The sequence below is a fragment of the Poecilia latipinna genome, unplaced genomic scaffold (genome assembly GCF_001443285.1).
Source record: "Poecilia latipinna isolate Pla-1442-1.1 unplaced genomic scaffold, P_latipinna-1.0 Scaffold591, whole genome shotgun sequence".
In the NCBI taxonomy this organism is placed as follows: domain Eukaryota; kingdom Metazoa; phylum Chordata; class Actinopteri; order Cyprinodontiformes; family Poeciliidae; genus Poecilia; species Poecilia latipinna.
Window position 1 is genome coordinate 217,588 of NW_015113207.1, and position 20,817 is coordinate 238,404.

At 41.9% G+C, this 20,817-nt stretch overlaps 2 protein-coding genes across 6 annotated transcripts; both read left to right on the forward strand.

The window, feature by feature from the left end:
* Positions 1-1,205: 1,205 nt before the first annotated feature.
* Positions 1,206-11,102, forward strand: LOC106953599 (SLAIN motif-containing protein-like). Of its 3 annotated transcripts, none has more exons than XM_015042486.1 (9): positions 1,207-1,517; positions 1,816-2,501; positions 5,162-5,298; positions 5,885-6,004; positions 7,211-7,351; positions 7,448-7,777; positions 7,902-8,045; positions 9,658-9,955; positions 10,081-11,102. In XM_015042486.1, the coding sequence occupies exons 2-9, from the start codon at positions 1,828-1,830 to the stop codon at positions 10,133-10,135; spliced, it is 1,899 nt and encodes a 632-aa protein (XP_014897972.1). In that variant the 5' UTR covers positions 1,207-1,517; positions 1,816-1,827; the 3' UTR covers positions 10,136-11,102. The 3 variants fall into 3 exon arrangements, with proteins under 3 accessions (XP_014897973.1, XP_014897972.1, XP_014897971.1); XM_015042485.1 differs by having other exon boundaries at positions 1,819-2,501; XM_015042487.1 differs by lacking the exon at positions 7,902-8,045 and having other exon boundaries at positions 1,206-1,517; positions 1,819-2,501.
* Positions 11,103-12,616: 1,514 nt separating this feature from the next.
* On the forward strand, positions 12,617-20,078 carry znf711 (zinc finger protein 711). 3 transcript variants are annotated; one of them, XM_015042489.1, is made up of 8 exons: positions 12,617-12,787; positions 13,801-13,882; positions 14,052-14,149; positions 14,726-15,595; positions 15,688-15,834; positions 15,930-16,148; positions 16,956-17,111; positions 17,249-20,078. In XM_015042489.1, the coding sequence occupies exons 3-8, from the start codon at positions 14,071-14,073 to the stop codon at positions 18,427-18,429; spliced, it is 2,652 nt and encodes an 883-aa protein (XP_014897975.1). In that variant the 5' UTR covers positions 12,617-12,787; positions 13,801-13,882; positions 14,052-14,070; the 3' UTR covers positions 18,430-20,078. The 3 variants fall into 3 exon arrangements, with proteins under 3 accessions (XP_014897975.1, XP_014897974.1, XP_014897976.1); XM_015042488.1 differs by having other exon boundaries at positions 13,801-13,878; XM_015042490.1 differs by having other exon boundaries at positions 13,801-13,878; positions 16,977-17,111.
* The last annotated feature ends 739 nt before the right edge of the window (positions 20,079-20,817 follow it).

The following is a 20,817-nucleotide window of genomic DNA, read 5'->3' on the forward strand; positions in this document are numbered from 1 at the left end:
TCAGAATATGTTGTGAAAAACACCAAAGTATGATGTCAGTCCCGTATTTCATCTGTTGTGTCAACAGTTCAGCCTGGACGCAGTGATGTGAGAGTATAGGGGATATATTCTTGGCACTCTTAGGACCCTTTTTGGGTTATTTTTCAGACAATACAAATGATATAAAAAACATTTCTGTCACGAATGGTTTGTGATTGGGCAATAAACAACTGCTATTTAATCATAATGAAAAAAGAAAATACCCAAATGATCCTAATGAAAAGTTTACAGATGTGGACAGTTTGGTCTGCATGCTAAGAAATGGCCATCAACAGTAGCCATCCTTGTTGCTTGTAATTAGAACATGTGTATAAAAAGTAAGAGAGTTTCTGTGCTCAACAGAAACACTAGTAACCTCAGTGCAGCACTTTCATCTAGTGCTGCACTGAGGTTACTGGGGACAATAAAGAGTTCCCGTCAAAGAAGGCTGACTTCAGTTCATAAAAAATAGGCAGAGCTGAAAATGTGCATGTAAACAAGGCAGCTTTTGAAACTGACATGGTTATACCAGTTCTGTTAGTAGGAATAAACCATAGATCAAGGGACATACACTTGAAAATGCAAAACTGCATGTAAACTTATGAACGTAATGCTAAATGATACTATTTTAAATGACTCACTTATTGTTGAACATTATAAGTAGAAAAAATGTCTGTTATTTTTAACTGATTGAATGACTACTGTGTATTTTAGTGTCTATCTGGTTACACACCCATAATATTTGCACAAACACCTGTAACTACAAGAATGGGTGTGTACACTTTGAGAACCATATTGTTAATTGAACTTTTGGATCCCAGTGTGGGTTGTTGGTGTAGAAGGTTCCTAAATTCTTGACCCGAAATCTAAATTAAATTTAAAAGTGAATCTTGGTACACATTTTTTGTTTTATTAAAAGACAAAAATGGATAAAGGATAGAGGTAGCACAACAGCTTTTGTTTTGTCTGTAGCCTATTCCAATTAGCCAAATAGCGATGATTTCATAAGTCAATTTGTTTTTTGTTTTTTATCACTGTTATTTATGAACCAGCAGCGGGCACACCAAAAGACGTATTCTGTCCCCTACAGTTGGAAACGTTGTTTGACACAGCGACACATAGCGGCTTTCACTGTGCATTACAAGTGTCTTACTGCAGTGCGAGGTTCTCCCATAGAGGGCGCTAACCAACAGGATAAATCGAAGGAGGAGGGGCGAGTGAAGCTCCGCTGCAGGTCTGCTCAACTGAACTGGGCTAACTAATTCCATCATCAAGCTAGTTAGCAGCTGTGCGATGCGCTCACCAACAACAGAAGATGGACTAGCTGCTTTCCCCGCTTCACTGTTTGGACAGCCGCTTTCGGTCCGCGGGGTCGTTTTCTCGTGGTTGTAATTAGCGTCTCCATTCATGCGGTCCCCGGTGCTGCTGTGGAGGGTTTGAGCTCTGAGTGGCGGGAGGCTCAGTCACCAGCTCGCAGGGACAGCACGGCTGAATCACCGGTACGGTTCTGTTGTTAGCATGCATGCAAGCATTCGGGCAGGGAGAGGTGTTTGTCTCGGTTGCAACACAATGTCGCAGTTTTAGGCTAATAATTAGCTTATACAGCATCTACTAACTCATCTGGGGCAATGACATTACGATAAGATAAGTGGAAACACAAGCTAAGACCGATGGATTTACATGTGAATAGCGTGTTTATATTTGAGCTGGTGTGCTGGGTGAATACGTTTATGTAACGGAAGGAGGCAGAATTATGAAGCGCTTGTGTCATGTAGCATGTGTTACGGTGTCTCCCAGCAGAGTAGCAGCATGGTGGTCCCGGACAGTTCCGGTGTGGTCCCTGAGCCCGATAACGGCAGGCCCACCGGCCTCACGGAGAGCTCCGATCCCATGTGTGAAGAGGCCGAGGAGAGGGGTCATGACCTGGCTGGAGTGGAGCTGGAGGAGGTGCGCAAGCTGCAAGAGCTGGTTCGAAGGTTAGAGGTCCAGAATGAGACGCTGCGCAACAGGGGAGCCAAGACTGTTATCCCCAGAGGAGCCAATAGCAACATGAGTGCCGCTGACAATATCAACAAGAGGCTGACCTGTGATCAGATCAGGGTGGACCACAGTGGAGAACCGGGCAGCACAGATTGCAAGCTGTCACCCCCTCAGGACAACAACAGCAGTGGGGAAGATATGTCCCCTCTGCCCGTGATCAGCAGGCTGGAAGACAGAGACGACGATGATGAGGAGGAGGATGAGGAGGACAGGGTGGAAGAGGAAGATCTGGATCCGTGTGGGGGCTTTCTTACTCTGACATGTAGGAACGGCATCGAACGGTCTCAGGGGCAAAGCCAGACCCCTGAGAGCCCGTCTCAGGAGAGCTACGAGTCAGAGACGCTCACAGAGAGTGACTCAGGTGTGGACCAAACTGCGCTGGATGAGGTGGACGTCCTAGATTTGGAAGATGAGTGTTTGGAGGTAGAGGACGAGGACAGCTGGTAGGTCCCATTTTCTCTGTGTGTTATCTATGTTTTCTAGTTATGCAAAGACGGTTAACGGTTCATTTCATAATGTCTGCGTACGTGTATGTAAAGGAGGCCCCTTCAGCCACATGAGTCATTTGCACCTTTCCATTTGATCGCTGGTTTGTGAAGTGTGAAACTCCTCCACAGGGCAGAAACTAGGCAGCATCTGGATTCATAGAAAAGCTCAGTCCTGCACAACATCAAACTGGTGCCTTCTTTCTCAGCTCGTGCAGCTCAGACAGCCATATCTGTAATTTAAAAGATGAGACGAGCAAAAAAATAATAATTGTGCTTGACGTGTTATGGTGAGCATAATTTTACCTAAAATATATGCCTTTCTCAATGTATCTCGTCAAAATAAGTAAAAGCAGTTTCAGGAAACACAATTGCTGTTTCTATTGGCTTGATTTGACACAAATTGCTTCAACCTTGTTATTATAATTAATCATTATGCTTCAGACAATCTGATATACAACTGATGCTTGTTTACCCTTCAATCTTATGCTACATGAAGAATGATCAGCAACATGCTAGTCATGACTCTTCCACAGGGTAACAACGGTCTTCCTGATCCGATAGTGCTTGACAGCCAAACTACTCAGCTTATTTTTTATTTTTTTTTCTTCAGCTTCACATTATTAGCCATACCATATGGGCTTTGTGAGGTTATCATCGCCAAAACATGGGGTAATCCTCATTGCAGCATAATCTGATCTGGCCTGGATGTTGGCGTATGGCTAAACTGCTTTGCACTGGATTGCGCAGCATGTGACCTGAGATGGGCCCCCCAAGTGTGGCAAGACTGTTTTGTTCTGTTTTTGTTTTGTTTTGTTTTTTTTTTCTGAGTGATTAATTAGATGCCCCGCATTTAAAGATACTGTGTTTTATTTTTAGGTGCAGTGTAGCACCAAAGGAGACGTCCATCTTTGCATTCCCTTGTAAAGATGGACGTCTCCTCTTAAACTTTTCCACATTTTGTCTGGTTCCGACCACAAGAGTAATATGTTGTTTTTTTTTGTACGTCATGTGGTACAACTACACAGCTTTTCCAATAATTATGAAGTTAAAGGAAAATTAATGAATAAAAATCTGAAAAGTGCGGTGTGCATATGCACTCAAAGCTTTTCAGAAATACCTGATGTTGCTAATACAACTGCAAATCTTTTTCACCTAGAGATTTAACTTTTTACCCTGAAGCTCAGTCATATTGTTTAGATTTAAAGCATTCTGTTGAAGTTCTGGTTGTATGTTTTGGGTCAATTTCCTGCTCATATCGGAACCTCTAGTCTTTTCCAGTCTCCTATAGATGGTTTTTTTTTTCCAGGATTATCCCATGTTTTGCTTCATAAACGTTGTCGCCTGTTTGTCTGCCATCCTGCTGAGGAACCCACAGCAGGATGCTCCCACCACCATGTTTCCATTGAACACAGTGTGCTCAGGGTGATGTGCAGTGTTTGTCATATGCCATCTTAGTGTTTTGTATGTAGGGGAGAAATTGCAGTTGGACAGAACATCTTCTTCCACATGGTTCTGCTCTTCCAGATTCACATGGGGTCTCGATTTTTTCTCTGACTAATATTTCCTGGTAGGTCTTGCAATGTGATATTATGTAGCCTGAATCTAAAAATATAAATGTCTGACTGTCTTTAGGATTCTTATGCCCCCCGGGGGGTGATTGTTTGCCTCTTTGACATTGATTATAACATTACAATTCTGAGTGCTAATGTGACACAAATGGGTCTCAAACTTTCAATTCTGTCGCATGTTTTCCTGAGAAGCCTTTTGAAAAAAATTGGTAGTCATGTGGCAGGTGAAGCGCCTCTTACGTCATCCATGTTTTCCTTGCGTTTTAACATTGTAATCGGCACAAAAACTCGCCTCACCCTTTCTGCATGGGTTTAGCATTTGATGTGGTTTCGATTTCTTCGTCTTCGCCAACATCTCACCTGGCGACCAGTGTGAATGCATCGAGCGTTGTTGCAGAACAGTATGAAAGCAGTTTCTCCTGCCGCCTCCCCCTCCATGTCCCCTACCCGCCCTCCCCAGCTCTCTGGCAGGGTGTGTGACCTGAATATTGCTCCCCGCATTGTTGCTTGCTCCACTGGGAAACGGGACCTTTTGTGTTTGCCTAATGGGAAGATGATTTGCTGTTGATTTCTACAGAACCAGTCTATCCAGCGTTGCTTTGTGTATCTTAACTGAAAAGATCGGCCCATGTGATCGTCGCCACTTCAAAGCTCACACAGACTTCACGCCCGTTTGCCGTCGCCGGAGCAACAGTAGACGCCACAGAAGAAGTGCCCACAAGCAGCCATGGAAATCTGCTGCTGACGTCTCCTGAATAGAGGTTTTCTCAGCCTTTGAATTGATCAGTCATCCACCCAGACAGCACATTTGAAAAAGTCTCGGACTATAAAAGAAGCGCGTCCAGTCTTTTTGTTACAGGACGCGTTTGCTTTTTGCTTTCAAGCAAGTTCCTTGGTCATTAAACCCCTTAGTGACTTGTTGATCGACTTGTTGCTTTGATTTTCTGCTGTGAAGTCGTGAAAAGAAGGTTGCTCTCATTTCTTCTGTTCCTACCTGCGGTTTTCCACAGGCGTAACCCCTCGTCCCGTGTGTTTTCTCTTGCACAGGTTGTACGTTTCTCCAAGAAAGCAAGTGGCAGAGCAAGGTCCAGACTCGCCGCTGAAGTGGTGTCGACAGGCCCTCGACCATCGCAGCCCGGAGACGGAAATGGCTTGCAGGACACTGATCAATCGTTTGGACCAGAGTACGCTTTTAACACAAAACATGCATATTTTTTACTGCAACAAATCCAATCCAAGGGATTTTTATTGTTTTGTTGTTGTTTTTTTAAGGAAATGAAATTTCAGCACATTTCCTGCTCCCCCCTCGACTCGTATTCTTACTTACAGCTCACCTCTCCGAGACATCTGCCCGAATCGGTCTGTTTGAGCTCTGTGGCGAAGTCTGAATGGTGCCATTCAGTGCGGATGATCCACTTTTGTGCGTGGATAGAAAGTTTGCATCTGATCCAACAGACCGCATTCATTATTTATCACATGCTCAGCGTCGGCTTCCTGCAAGCCGCAGGACCTGAACAACAAAGCCATTCACACCACAGCCCAACAACTGCATACAGTCATGGGTTAGATTGGATTACCTTCCTCCATGTTCCCAGGGCTGTTCTCCTTTTAGAACGGCATCAACCTGATACCAAAGACTGTAGACTTAATCATTTAAGCAAGCACGCGCGTTTTATGTGCTAATCCAATACTTTTAGCCTGCTTTTTCAGACTTGACGTCATTCTCCGTTCATGTCGGGTACCTGATCTGTCCTGTCCTGTTGCCCGCAGCGTCTCGATGGAGAACCATGTACTGCAGCCCGTCAGAGGGAGGCTCGACTAGCTCTGGCCTGATCTCTCCTGGGTACCACAAAACGACTAACAAATCCGTACTAACCTGTGGCAGCTCAGGTATGGCATGACATTAACGCGCTGCTTCTCTGGTGGGAATAATGTTGATGACATTCACAGTTTTACATGTGCGAGTGTCGGCTTTTGAGGAGCCACACTTTGACCCTGTGCATGTTGTTGACCCGCTTTACTTTGGGCCTCCCAGCTCTGCAAACCGTTTTCCAAAATCTTTTGCATATTTTTATTTTTTTTTTTGACTGATTTCTAGTTTCTGCCTGGCATCGATTTGTTTTATCATCTAATACCACAGAAAACTTGCCAAATAAGGAGATCCTTAAATATGTACTTGTAATTTGTACCTTAGTGCCACAACTTTTTTTAATCTGCACCACAGACAAAAAAAACATCAGAAGTAAAAGTATTGATGTGTTTTTCGTAGCCAGATGCTATTTTATTGCATTATGATTACATTTTATATGGCCGTCGAAAAATTCTTACTTTTTTTGTTTACATTTACTTGTAATTTTCCAACTTTTTTTTTTTCCAAATATCTACAGTATTGATGTTTCCCAACTTCCCAACAGATTTTTGGTTCAACTTGAACATGCTCGGTCAAAGTGAACTGGTCCTGGTTAGTCTGAGATCTTTTACGTAACATGTTTTGCATTTGTCTTAATCCGTTATTTGTTTGTCAGCCAGGGGACCTCATGAGGAGATTAATCTTTCTAGAGTAATGCTGCCTTGCAAAAACAGAGTGAAATCTGGAGAGCTTTAGCTTGCAGCGCCTTGCAAAGGTCATACATTTTATTGTGTTACAACTACACGCTTCAGTGTGTTTTATAGGACGTTTATAGGATCCCTTTTCTTCTGTTTTACATTTATGTTCTACTTGCTTGTTGTGCATTGACAGGATATGAACACTTTTACAAGGCACTGTAAACAAAGCAAGACAGTAAAATTTTTGCAACGTTTTACACCGACTTCCTGCTTCCGTGTTGTGCAAATCATCCTGTGAAGTGATTTTTGTTTTTGCAAGTTTGCGTGAAAACAGGGGGAAATGTATCCAGGATGTGTTCACAACATCAACAAAGGATTTATTTTTTTCAAATTACGGATTGATTCTTGTGTTGCTGTACCACTGTTTGCTTTTTTTGATGTTGATTTTTGCGTTTTTTTTCTCTTTAACTCACCATCATATTAGAATCTCAGCATCATTATGTAACATTTAGTTTTTGCTGTAACGGGCATCGCTGTCTATTATTACAGCTGTCCCCAGCATGCATTCAGCCCTGAGCTCCCAGTCCTCTATAGACAGCGAACTCAGCACCTCGGATGACTCCATCTCTATGGGCTACAAGCTACAGGATCTCACTGACGTGCAGATCATGGCTCGCCTACAGGAAGAGAGTAAGTTAGTGTGTCAAACAGAGTTTTTGGCGCTTCCTCTGCATCGCTTCTGTGCGGGCAATTTTTGCTTCAGTGTGACGTCTGCTTTGGCGACAGGTCTCAGGCAAGATTACGCTTCCAGCTCAGCCTCCGCGTCTCGCCGCAGCTCCACGACGTCTTTGCAGTCCCTGCGCCGCGGCGGTACGTACAGCGACCAGGAGTTTGACACGTACAGCCTGGAGGACGAAGAGGACGAGCTGTCGTCGGCTCCCCAGCGCCGGCATCGCTTTACCCCGTCGCCGCTGGGCTCGCCTCGCTGCCTCTCTCCCTCCACCTCCAACCACGGGCAGGAGTACAGCAGTCGACTCGGGGCGCCGCGCGCGAGAGCGCCCAGGCGCTCTCTGCAGGGTCCCAGTGTGGAGCTGCTCAAATTCGCCAAGAGTGAAGGTAGGCTAAAGCTTTGGTAAGGAGTTACCGTCGTGTGCGAGGCCTGGAATATACTTCCGGGAAGGTTGCTGTAGTTTAAAATGAGGTTTATTCCAGTTGTTGAATACATTTTGTGTGGTTGCAGAGGAGTTGAGACACAGCATGCCTAACCTGGCCCCCCGTACCAGCCTACGTTCCCTGGAGGCAGTCAGGAACAGCCGCAGCATGGAGGCTAACCTCCAGAGCTCTGGCAACCGCATGTCCCACCTGACCCGCTCCCCCTCCACAGGTAACCCCACCCTCCTTACCCGCTTCCCTCACTCCTAAAGTATAACCGCCTCCTGATGTGTGCATGGCCACAAGAGTGCTAAGACAAAAGGACAGGAGGATTCCTCTGCAGTATGTTTGGACCTTTTTGTGTGCCAGGGAGTATGATTGGATCTTTTTTTTTCTGAGGTATCATAAAAAAGATCCAATCTTTTTTTTTTTATCTTGTTAATTAATGTGTTAATTGAACACATTAATTAACATAATTCTTGTTAATTAACGTGGTTAAAGATATAAATATTTCCAGGAATCATTAAATATACAGAACGACATCCCTGGTAGATTCAATATTACAAATTTGAGGGTATTAACAAAGACGTAGCAGGCTGGTTGTTTGCATTTATCCGTCTAACGTGGCATCACATCTTGCACAACAAATTTTGTGCATGCTCACATCACATCGCAGTGCGGATGCTAAGATAAGCAGCCCTCATCATGAGCAATGATGGTGCCAGCACTTTCGTCTGCTAGTAGTTATGCAACGCTGCAGAGCTGCTGTTGTCATGTTTTCAATAGAAATATTGAAACAAAAGTAATCCTGCCTAAATCTTGTAGTCACAGTTATTATTTTATTTAAGACATTATTTGCCACAGCTGTACTAACACGTGCATGATGCAACTCTCAAACAGTTGCACAAGCATCTCAGATGCTTCTCTCTCTTCCTCCTTCTTGACCATTTGTATTTATTTTTATTTTACTAATTCAGAACTGCTCCTCTAGCGCTTGTGTGCAACTTCCACAGACGACATAGGAGTCTCACTTTCACTGCCTCCCAAATGTATTCGTACGATTTCATTTTGTAACATTTGTCCTGTTAAAACAACAGACTTTATTTCTTGGGACTTTATGTCATAGGTCAACACAAGGTGCATAAGTGAGAAGTGAGGAACAAATTATTAAATTTTTGCTGAATTAAACTTGCCATGATATGTTCTTTGTTTTTTATATAGACAACAGTTGAACTAGGCTATAAATGTTAAGTGTTTGACGGTTAATTCGGAATACTTCCTCCTATATAAATACACTGATAACTGTTTAAACAATCATCTGAAAATAATGCAACTCTTTTGATCTCCTAATATGAAAATGCCAAATAAGGGAAAAAAACAGGATCCATGGTGACTCTGGAGGAGCTTCAGCAACCCTTTGCTCATGTTTGTGAATCTTTAGACAGGAGAACTCTTGGTCAAGCATTTCACAAATGTGGCCTTTGTAGAAAAGACACAAAATGAAACCCATCCAGAGTCACATTTGCAGTTTGGAAAAAGCCATGAAAAACAGGTTGGATGAAACCAAGATTGAACTTTATCGCTGTTTGTTGCAAATGTTGCACAAGCCCTCAAGAAAAACAGGTGGCGGCTGGAAACTGGGACGGAGGATCAGCTTCCAACAGAATTGCCTCCCTAATCATACAGCTTGAGCAAATATTCCAAAAAAAAAAAAGAAAACCATTGAAGCCAGAGAAGTTCAATCACATAGGTACCTTTGCAGGGATTATACATTCTCTTTGTCCTCTAAAATCTCAAACTGCACATTTCAAGACTGCATTGAAACCTTTTCTTTCCTGCTTAAGGTATGGCTTGTAGTCGTCTGCGGAGCAACGGTCAGTCTCCGCTCTCGTTGCGAACTCCGGTCAAAGCCGTCAACCCCGTGGGCTCCATGTCAGCCGGCCGTCAGTCTCCCAGAGGTCTCCCAGTCATCCAGTCACTTCCTGTGGCAGGCGGTCGCCGGGTCCAGTCTCCGGGATCCGTGAATGGAGGAAGCTACATACCCAGGAGGGCCTCGGTTGGGGGAGGAAGGCCTGCGGTGGGGCGGGGTCAGGCTGTGTCATCGGTCTCCGCAAGAAGCAAACTCACCCAGCCTCCCAGGAGGTCAGTGGCCGAAAGGAAACGGGTTCAGAAATGAGGATATGACAGAGAGTTCAAGTGTTTAGGGACTTTTAATTTTGTGCTTGTCTAAGTATAAATGGAGACTAACCTTTAATTTATTTTGACAGGTCTTTGGGCATGACTAAAATCTCAGATGAATCCTGGAAAGACGGCTGCTACTGAGTTCTTCCCGTCCTTGAGGATGCTGGAACACTAACCCGACTTTTCCTGTATCTCAAGAAGCTCAGCCACTGTGTCCCTAAATGAGTCTCAGAACCTCTAGGTCCTTCATTTCAGGCTGGATCCCTGGACTGCACTGGATTTGTAGTTAATCTCCTTCCTTTGCATGATACATTGTCAACCCACACTTAGAGACAAAGAGAGGATGTGTAGGACGACGTGGAGTTGCACAGGCACACTCCGTTAGTTACGTGGACCAACTCTGGATTTCCTACAAAAAAACAAACAAAACAAAAAAATCTATATATATGTTTGTGTCAATTTGACATATTTTTCTATGGTGATTTTGAGAAACTGCTGGAATTTTAGGGGTCGTATTTCTGCACTGTTGCTGTAATTGAAATGAAGACAATAAAAATGAAGATATTGCTGGTTTGTACATTTGAATAACTAGATGAAAGTACAATGTTGCATGCTGGGTTTTGTTGTTTTACCCTTTTGCTCTTTAACAGTCTTCTCATCGTTGTCTTAACTGCAATATGACAAATCTTCCATGTGTTTCAACAATGATCTGTGGAAACTTTCAAATGTTTGAGTGACTTGTTGTGAACTGTGTTGTGTTTGTGTTCTGCTACATGCCTACACAGCAGTGCAACTCTTCTCAACCACACTGCCCTTATTAATATCTGAAAAAAAAAAAAAACATAGTTTGTGCCAAGGTGCATTAAAGCTGGAACTCTTTCATTCTATGAACAATTGAAGGTACTGAATACGACTGAACTTCACAGGCATTTTTACTGCATATCTGAAGGTGAATTGAAGGCCTGCTTTTTGTAAAACACTGTATTAAAAAACAAAATGTTTATGCACAGAGGCCTCGTGCCTTAGTCAGCTATGCACCCTCATGAAGAGTGCCTCTGAAATTTGGGAGCTGTGATGAAAATGAATAAACTTGACCCTGAAGCAGTAAGTGTTTTCATGGTTATTTTAGGCTTTATTTGCCAAAAATTAGTTTTAAACCACAAGCTACTTGTTTACTCTGCAGTTTATGAATCAACAATAGTAGCAGTCACAACAAAAGTCTGTTATTTTTAGAGCATATTTATATAAAACAAACTTGATGTGCACAAATGAGTTTGAAGCTTAAGTTAGGTTAGGTTTTCTTGTTTCCACTCACTTTTTCAGCTCTGCTTACACGTTTATGGTAGGAATGGATCAGGGCTTTAGGTTGGCCACTGCAGTAAACTGCTTTTACTGTTTGTCATTCACTATGCAAGTAATTTGGCAGCATGTTTCAATTATTCAATTGGAAGACTCACTTGTGCTTAAGTTGAAACTTCCTCAGGTTGTGCATTACGCAACAAAGAATCAATATCTCTGGGACAAAAAATCAATCTTCCTGAAGAATATCAGAAACTGGCATCAGTAACTATCAGTAATTTAATTATATGGGTATTGTTTACTAATCACAACTAACATGTAACAGAAGAAGTGTAGTCTAACATTATTTAATGTCGTGTGTGTGTGTGTGTGTGTATATATATATATATATATATATATATATGATAATTGACTCAATGATCACAATACTATTTCTAAAGTGAGCTTCTAATATTGCATTAACAGCAATTCATGTAAATTTATTTTTTTTTTAATTAGTAAAATTCTGCTTTAAAACATAGCGTTGTTTTACCAAGCACTAAAATTGCAAAAATCATAAAGTATAATTTATAATGGGGCAACTAAGGTAATGTAGCGTCTAGTCTTCTATGAAAAAATATTGATTAAAAAAAAATAACATGAAAGGAATATTACTTGAGTTGTGGTGCCTTGTGGTAGGAGGAAGCCCCCCCCCCAATCAAATTCTGCCTAGGGATCTATATAGTCTTTGACAGGCTCTGCCCAAACCAATATGTGAAGTTCTTGTGTTTCTACCTTACAGAAATAATTTGTTGTTAAGTTCAGTGTGTCATCTAACAATGGGTAGAATGGGTAAAATGTATTTGGATAATGCAAGGTGACACACATTTGTTGAAATACGTGCAAAGTTTCCCTTTAATCAACTGGAAGTTGTCAATTTAAAACTGACCGGCGTCATTGGTCTCAGAATAACTTGTGAATTTTTGATTCACAAGTGATTTTATTAATGTTCTTAAAAGTAATGCCGCACTAGGCTAAAGACATGGAGTGAGGCTGCATGATCAGCTCTCCAACGAGAGTGCTATGCTACCCACCCCTTGTGACAAAAATGGCCTACAGGCCTCGTCTGTGCTTACAAAGTCTGAGCGCAGATTGTGGAAGCATGAACTTTATTTTCTTACAAAAGTCAGATTTATTGTTTATATATTCAATTCTCGATACAAGTTTAATTAAAAATTTTCGATTACGCCAAGGATTGTTTTAATGCAACTGCTCTCTTATGCATGACGCAAATAGTAAGGGATCAGCGGTAAACGAGGCCACGCATTGTCTGCCCCCCGCCCTCCCTCTGCTTGTCAGGGAGCAAGCTGATTGGCCGAGGCCTAGCAAAGAGTGGCCGGGAATCCAAAAACTGCAGGCCGCACTTAGCTTACCGTCAAAAATAAACCAAAACAATAACAGACAAATTCGTCAAAGGGGAGACACACCGATAGGGACAGGAGACGAAGCTATCAGGTAAAAATATTTCAAATCGACCGCAGAGGCACGGGGAATAGGACGCAAAGGCCCAGTCAAACGTAGCGGGCCTCCTTCGAGAAACAACATGGAAGATAATGCGGCACAAGCTGCGCCTCCTAGCTTAGCAAGCTAGGTAGCCGAACGGACGACCGTCTGCGCGAATATACGAGCGAAATGTTGTTTATAAATAACATACGACATATGAATTTGTTGCTCTCGTTTCTAATCTTTTATTATCTTATTTTATAATAAAGCGTAGTGGTGTGCAAATACATGTTTTATTCGGGCTTAGTAATCCAGTAAGTTAGCTTTGTGCTAAAACAAAATGGCGCTTGAAGATTTTCCCTTAGCTTGCTAGCTAGCTAGCTTGAGTGGGTGGAGGGCGGTAGCCCCCTTGTTATGCGTTGCATAACTGCGGTGCTTTCATTGGTGGCCATAAAGTCTGAGCATTTGTATTTTTGTGTTGACTCGAGATCTAAGATGTTTTCTAAAACGAGTAGTGTGACAGCCCAATGATCGTCTTTATCCCGGAAGGGTGCATTTACATGTATATCCTTGAAATGCACAAACCATTACCTCAGACAGTATAAATTAATCTTATTACAAATCAGCGTAGACATTGTATGTCGTGCAAAAATAATAACACAACATGTTCCAAAAGCTTTCGGAGCAGCTGCCTATCAGCCTGCCCCTTGCAAACTGAGAGGGACTGTCCTTTGTGCAGGGCTCTGCCCCATCAAGCCCAACCAGGTCCAGGTGTACAACTAAACAAGTGCAGATTGTTTCTGCATGTAGTATTCTTGATAAACAATAGATGGAGCTAATGTTAAATAAAAACAACTCTCCCCCCCCCACTCCAAATTTACAAGACTGTCTTTTATTATAGGTATAGGTATAGCTGATTAAGTTAACATCAAAAACACAAACATACTCAAGATATGTTTACATGATCACATAGCAGTCTGAAATAATATGCCTTGAAATGTTATGTTGTTTTTCTTCTTTCTCAGTGTGACTGTCTTCATGGAACAAGGAGCTGCAGCTGTCCAGTCGGTTTTAATGTAAAGGTGTTGTTACTAAATGTGAAGGTATGTATTTAGTACTGAGCGTGGTTACACCGTCCCACCTTTCACTTTTGTTTTAGTAATCAACATGTCCTAAAACATTATCTCGGCTTTTTACATTTCTGAAAAAAAGTAAACAAAGCAAAGAAATTGGAACAAAGCAAATAATTTTCAATGTGTATAATAAAATGTTTCAGTTTTTTACAAAGTGAAGACATGGATCAAGGAGGAGGAGTATTGGAGCTACACACCCAGGAGCTGAAGATGCCCCATGCTATGATCATGCAAGATTTTGGTGGGTGGTTAGGAAGGTCGAATTGAGCTTGACCTAATGATGTAGTCAACTTGTAGTAAATAAATGTTGAAAGACATAAAAAAATAAAAATAAACAATGACATCAATCTAGCATCACATTATTTACTAAAATTGCATTTTGAACACTTAAATTTGATTTCAATAGCATATGAGTCTTTGAAGGTTGATTTCCTACTCCCCGCTTTTTACAATTATCTCAAATAATCTGATGATACTTCTATGTATTTAGTGTTTTGTGTCTTCAAATTCATAACTGGACAGAAAATAGGTAGTCTATATTTCAGAATGAGGTTTACATGAAATGGAATGAAGTAATGGAGACAGTTTAAAAATACCCATTACAGCATTTTTCCTAAACTGCTCAGAAAGTTTTTCATTTGAGGGTTATTTTTTTAAATGCTGTGAAGTAACTCTAAGACAGTCTTTGGTCTGAGCAGTGAGTATTGGCTATTTTCAGTCTCATTGTAGAATTATATTTTTTTTCTGTAAGCAAACAACAGCTATAAGTTTTTGGTTTTTATTACTATTTTTAAACTAGTTTTTCTGTTTCTTGCAGTTGCAGGCATGGGAGGGTTAGCTCACATCGATGGAGAGCACATCGTGGTGTCGGTACCCGAGGGCATGCTTCTGTCAGACGTGATGACGGATGAAGGCATCCTCCTCGAGCATGAATTGGAGGTAGAAGGTCTGGAAACTCAAATTGTTCAAGGCCTGGAAACTGAAGTGGTGGAAGGACTGGAGACTGAAGTGGTGGAAGGCTTGCATGCAGATGTGGAGGGCTTGGAAGCAGAAGTTGTTGAAGGCCTGCAGACACATGTGGTGGAGTTGGAAGCTCAGGTTGTTGAGGACCTGGAAGGTGAGGTTGAAGTGGAAGGTCTTGAGGCGCAAGTGGTTGAGGGCCTGGAGGCCGAGGTGGACGTTGAGGCCCTGGAAGCTCATGTTGTCGAAGGCCTCGAAGAAGAAGTGGAAGTACACGGTTTGGAAGCTGAGGGTGTCGAAGGACTGGAAGTGGACGTGGAAAGTCTGCAGGCTCAGGCTGTAGAGGCTCATGAACTGACGAGTGAAGACATGGTCCCCCCAGGACACAGTGTGATCATGCCTGAGAACATACTGGGGACAGAGGTTGCTATAGAGGAGGCGTTGGACGCCCATCACCACCATGTTCTTACGGCAGACCTCATCCAGGACTCTAACCATCACCACCATGATGATATGCAAGACCAGGTCTTTGTTGCAGAGCTACTGTCTGAACCTGAACACCAGGGAAACACACTGGATCACCAGCTGGTGTCAGAAGGGCTGATGGTGGCAGAAGCCAACACAGAGACCATAATCCATCAACAGCTGCCAACAGAGGAGGTTCCTCTGCAGACCGATGAGGAAGATGATGCAAGAAGTAGCTCTGAAGATTACCTCATGATCTCCCGTAAGATCGTTTGTCATAAATGTACACAATTGAAACAAAATCCCACGTTTGCATTAATTTTGTCATAATTGCTCATTTTTGTGTCATTGAAGTTGATGAGGTTGGAGAGAAGTTAGACATAGGAGACACACCTCTGGAGATCAGCACAGAAGTCATGGAAGACAAGGAAATCAAAGAAGAGGAAGACTCCGAGGTCATAAAAGTCTACATTTTTAAAGCAGAAGCAGATGATGATTTAGGCAAGTCACCGTTAAAGCCCTTTGCAGCACAGCATGTTATAAAGCAAAGAAATGAAATCCTGAATTTATGATAACAATTATCTTTAAATTTCCAGGTGGAACAGAAGTAATAACAGAAGATGACTATCAGAACGGCCATCCAGATCTGGAGGCCGCATCATCTGGGAGATTGGGTGTTGGCCGTGACAAGATGGTCTACATGGCAGTCAAGAACACCATAAAGGAAGAAGAGGACGAGGCAGAGGATGATGACGATGATGATGATGACGATGATGAGGAGAGTGATGATGATGACGATGATAGTGATGAAATTGGTACATTTTCTTTTTTGTTTCCTAATTTAAGAGCGCGTGGTTTATAAATCTGAGAGGGGCCACAGGCGCCTTTTACAGAGATGCACTGATTTCAGTTTGTTCACTGATTTCCAGGCTCTGGGTTTTGACCTGCCGATAATATGAGGCAACTCAAGATTTATTAAGAAAAACAAAATAATCTATGGGAATACCATGGAAAATATTCTTTCCAGTTTTCCTGACTCAAACATTCATAAATCTTTTTTATATTAGGAGCACAAGGGACATCACACAGCTGTGCTAGAGATGTAGAGTAGCATGTTGTATTAATGGTTAACACAGCCACCATTACTAAAGCATCCGTTTCTGTATGTATCCGTTTAGAAAACAGATTCTTGTCTTTAACCTGAGATTTCCAAAATGTTGCCAACTTTTTAGATCAGTCAAATTTTATAACAGAGAGAGGTTGAAACTTACTCCGATGTAACAGCAAGATTTCAATACTTCCTTCAGCCTTCCTGTTATCATCTTTCTCGAAAATACTTTGAATCTTTTTCACTCAGCTATATTATTTACAGCTAAGAACATTGGTGTTAGTACCATGTGGGAGTGATAAGAAGAAAATTAAATTTCTCAGTTTTTGATTGACTGGTTAAGCTGAAAATCATGTGATTCCTGTCATCAGCTGAGTTTTTTTTTTTTGGATCAACAAAGCATCACCTCTCATTTTGATGCTTTCTGAAAGAATTCTTGCAATTTTAACCTTTAGCAGTTCGTTCCTATGTAAAATATTTTTTTCCCCATTTCTTTCCCAAATATTGATTGTAGACGTTTACAACCTCTGTGCAGGTAATACCATTGATCAGGTGAAGAATGGAGTTGCTACGCCTTTCTTACAAATCAGAGAGGGACTGGGTACAAACCGTGCAATCAAACCCAAACCTAAGAAGAACAAAAAAGGAGAGACACGTCAATGTCAGACTGGTACGAAAAACAAAACGATGGCCAAGCTGTTTTGATTTCAGTGTTAACAATTAGTTTGTTCTCCCTGCCTCTCAAAACCTCTTCTCTGAAGAATCATCACAATAACTCCCTGCTGTTTTCCCACACTTCTTTTCCAGCCGTCATCATCGGACCAGATGGGATGCCTCTGACCGTCTACCCTTGCCACATCTGCGGAAAGAAGTTTCGCTCACGGGGATTTCTCAAATGCCATATGAAAAACCACCCAGACCATCTGTTGAAGAAGAAATACCAGTGTACTGACTGTGACTTTACCACCAACAAGAAGGTCAGTTTCCACAATCACTTGGAGAGTCACAAGCTTCTGAGCCACAACACTGAGCGATCTCCAGAGTATACCGAGTACACAAGACGCTATCACGAGTCCAGTCCCCTGGGCTCTGACAAGCTCATCGTCAAGGACAGAGAGCCCAAACTTCATCATTGCAAGTACTGCGACTATGAGACGGCTGAGCAGGGGCTACTGAACCGCCACCTGCTAGCGGTCCACAGTAAGAACTTTGCACATGTGTGTGTCGAGTGCGCCAAAGGCTTCCGTCACCCATCAGAGCTTAAGAAACACATGCGGACCCATACGGGGGAAAAACCCTACCAATGCCCGCATTGCGAGTTTCGATGCGCAGACCAGTCCAACCTTAAGACTCACATCAAGAGCAAGCACGGTGCAGACCTGCCCTTTAAGTGCAGCCACTGTCCCCAGGCCTACGCTGATGCACGGGAACTCCAACGCCACATAGAGATGGTGCAAGGCCACAAGACCCACCAATGTCCACACTGTGAGCACAAGAGCACCAACTCCAGTGACCTTAAACGACACATTATTTCTGTTCACACCAAGGACTTCCCCCACCAGTGTGACGTGTGTGAGAAAGGCTTCCACCGGCCATCGGAGCTGAAGAAGCACGCCGAGACACACAAAGGCAACAAGGTGCATCAGTGTCGGCACTGCAACTTTAACGCTCCCGACACGTTCACCCTGAGTCGCCATATCTTGTCCTTGCACACAAAGGATCTGCCCTTTAAGTGCAAGCGCTGCCGGCGAGGTTTTCGTCAGCCAGCAGAGCTGAAGAAGCACATGAAGACACACAGTGGTAGGAAGGTTTATCAGTGCCAGTATTGTGAGTACAACAGTACGGACGCTTCTGGCTTCAAACGCCACGTCATTTCAATTCACACCAAGGACTACCCCCATCGCTGCGACTACTGCACCAAGGGCTTTAGGAGGCCTTCAGAAAAGAGCCAGCACATAGCCAGGCATCACAAAGACATGTTGATGTAATGTCGTCACATTGACACACACACACACGCACACACATGCACTCCTTTCTCAAGTCAATCTGTGTCTCTCATCCACAGGTAATTTTAGTGTATTAACAGAGAACTGGTTGATACAGGCAGTTGATATAGTAATTGCTGTTTTGTGTTGTGTCGGATTTAAACCTCGGCTCTGCAGGGGGAACACACAAAAACATTTTATATTGAGTGAAGTCTGAAAAAGGACGGTGTATAATCTAAGTGGGATGGCTGTAAATTGTCTTTTGTTGCAGAAAATCGCATATGAACATATATTCAGGGTTTCAAATGTCTATATTTTTTATACCCACTCAGCTGAAATGCTGCAAGATGATGACTCTGTTAGTGCTTTGTGATCGTCATGCTAGTTGTTCCAGATGAGGCAGGAAAAGTTTGCCTCCACAGTACAAGCTAGGATCCCTAATAGCAGCTTCGACCCTGACATTTCTGCTCGGTGTTACGTGATCTTAAAGAATCAGGGCCATCCATATCTAACTGGGTTTTCAGTCAGTGGCACGCATAAAGCTTTTTTTTATTATTTAATATCGCAACTTTCCTCATCTTGGAGTTTCCTCTCAAACTTGAACACTTGATATTCCGTTAAAATAATCTTGTATCAACAGTATCAATTATGTTTCGTCAAACATGTTAATCAGGAACATCGGCAAATATTCTGGGCCAGTTTGTTTAGCAAGAAGAAAAAAAAAGGAGCTGGTGTTCTCAATTGTTCTTCTAATCTGCACATTTCCCACACATAAATTCAGCATTCTGTCTGCAAAGATAATCCTGATAATTTACAAGTGTGTTGTTATTGTTATTATTGTTCTTATTACCATTATTAATCTCAAATGAGCATAACAGATGGCAGGCTTCACATTTAGTAACTCCTGGAGTGGTTGTACTGTATCCGACTGCCGTCGTAAGTTGCACACATGTGACACAGATGTGCTCTCTTTGCTAACCGTCTGATTGCAGTCATGCCTTACATCTGTTTTTTATCCCTTAAGCACTGATGAACACAGCTAATCAGAAAACAAACGATTCTTAACTCTCACACATGCTGTATCAATGCCATTCTCTCAGAGTTCAAGTCAGTAGAAAGCACTTTAATATTTTTTTTTGTATTTTAATTACATGTATGGGAGTTAATTATCAAAAGATATATCTGTGTATATAAAGATATATCTGTAGGGGAAAAAAAACACATTCTTCAGGTGAAGGAGAAGACTTCAGTGTTATTTCTTAACACTTAGGCACGATCCATTACTTTAAAAAAAATTGTCATTGAAAGACATGGGTGAACCCATTTGTTCTGTTCTATGGATAAGTGATTGGGTTTTGTGTTTTATTTGTGCTCACTAACAAGTTTTCCCACACACTAGTCCTACAGTCCTAAATAACTCAACCCAAACTCAAGTGTAGGATTATTACCTTGAAGTCAATGGTCATTATATTGGCATTAGTCTTTAAAGTATGCACATATGCTGTTCATGAAATTAATTGTGGTATACATTAAAAAAATCCCCACATTTTGTGGATCTTAGTCTATATATATTTTTTTTTTCTTTGAGTCTGATTGTGGATAAACTACTAGTGGGGACAAAAAACTAAATAAACTGCTATCTTTTTAACTTATTTGTGTTGTTTCTCAAAAAATTTAAAACTAAAAATTGTATTAATAGATTGGGATTTAAAAACTACACTTCAAACTGAATTCATACCGTTAGCTGGCACTTTCAATAAAAACTGTGGCTGTCATGTATCCATAATTTTCACTTGCAAGTGTCATATTTTAGTCCATATGATACAATTTCTACAAGGTCTTGGAAATTTTTCAAACTAACTACATATGCAAAACGGTACCGTGCATAAGTTTCGGGAGAGTCAAAAACAGTAAGTGCAAAAACTGGTAAACAGCCTCAGTTGTTTACTGAGTGGTTTCACCTCTAATTTTTGTTGTGGTTTCCAAGGTGCAAGAAAGCTGAAGGGTCATTCATCCGTTTGACATAGCTGGTTATTCCTATTCAGGCTCCTCAATAACAATGTGCGAGTATTAGAAATCAGCCGTCCGAGTAATTGGCATCTTGTTTCAGCTTTGGGTGTTGCAAAGGTGGAGGCATTCCTTGATTAAGAATGAAGTAGGATTGTAGCACTTTGTGTTTGGTCAGGAAGAAGGAAAACAAGGTTGGACTTGGTCAGCAGTGCATATATCCATATAAGTATCTACACAAATGAAAAGTGTAGCATTGAGATTTTATGTGATACAGCAACACAAAGGAGTGCATAATTGTGAAATAGAATGAAAGTAATACATTTTTTTACAAATCAAAATAATATGGTATTTAGCCCAGTTTAGTCTACATTCCAAAATTCA

Excerpts from the sequence above, each read along its gene's own strand:
- znf711 (XM_015042489.1), top strand. The coding sequence starts at position 14,071 with ATGGATCAAGGAGGAGGAGTATTGGAGCTACACACCCAGGAGCTGAAG. Across the intron at positions 15,596-15,687 it reads AGATTACCTCATGATCTCCC|TTGATGAGGTTGGAGAGAAG; the intron begins GTAAGATCGTTT and ends GTGTCATTGAAG. Across the intron at positions 16,149-16,955 it reads CGATGATAGTGATGAAATTG|ACGTTTACAACCTCTGTGCA; the intron begins GTACATTTTCTT and ends TATTGATTGTAG.
- LOC106953599 (XM_015042486.1), top strand. The coding sequence starts at position 1,828 with ATGGTGGTCCCGGACAGTTCCGGTGTGGTCCCTGAGCCCGATAACGGC. Across the intron at positions 5,299-5,884 it reads GATCAATCGTTTGGACCAGA|CGTCTCGATGGAGAACCATG; the intron begins GTACGCTTTTAA and ends TGTTGCCCGCAG. Across the intron at positions 7,352-7,447 it reads GGCTCGCCTACAGGAAGAGA|GTCTCAGGCAAGATTACGCT; the intron begins GTAAGTTAGTGT and ends CTTTGGCGACAG.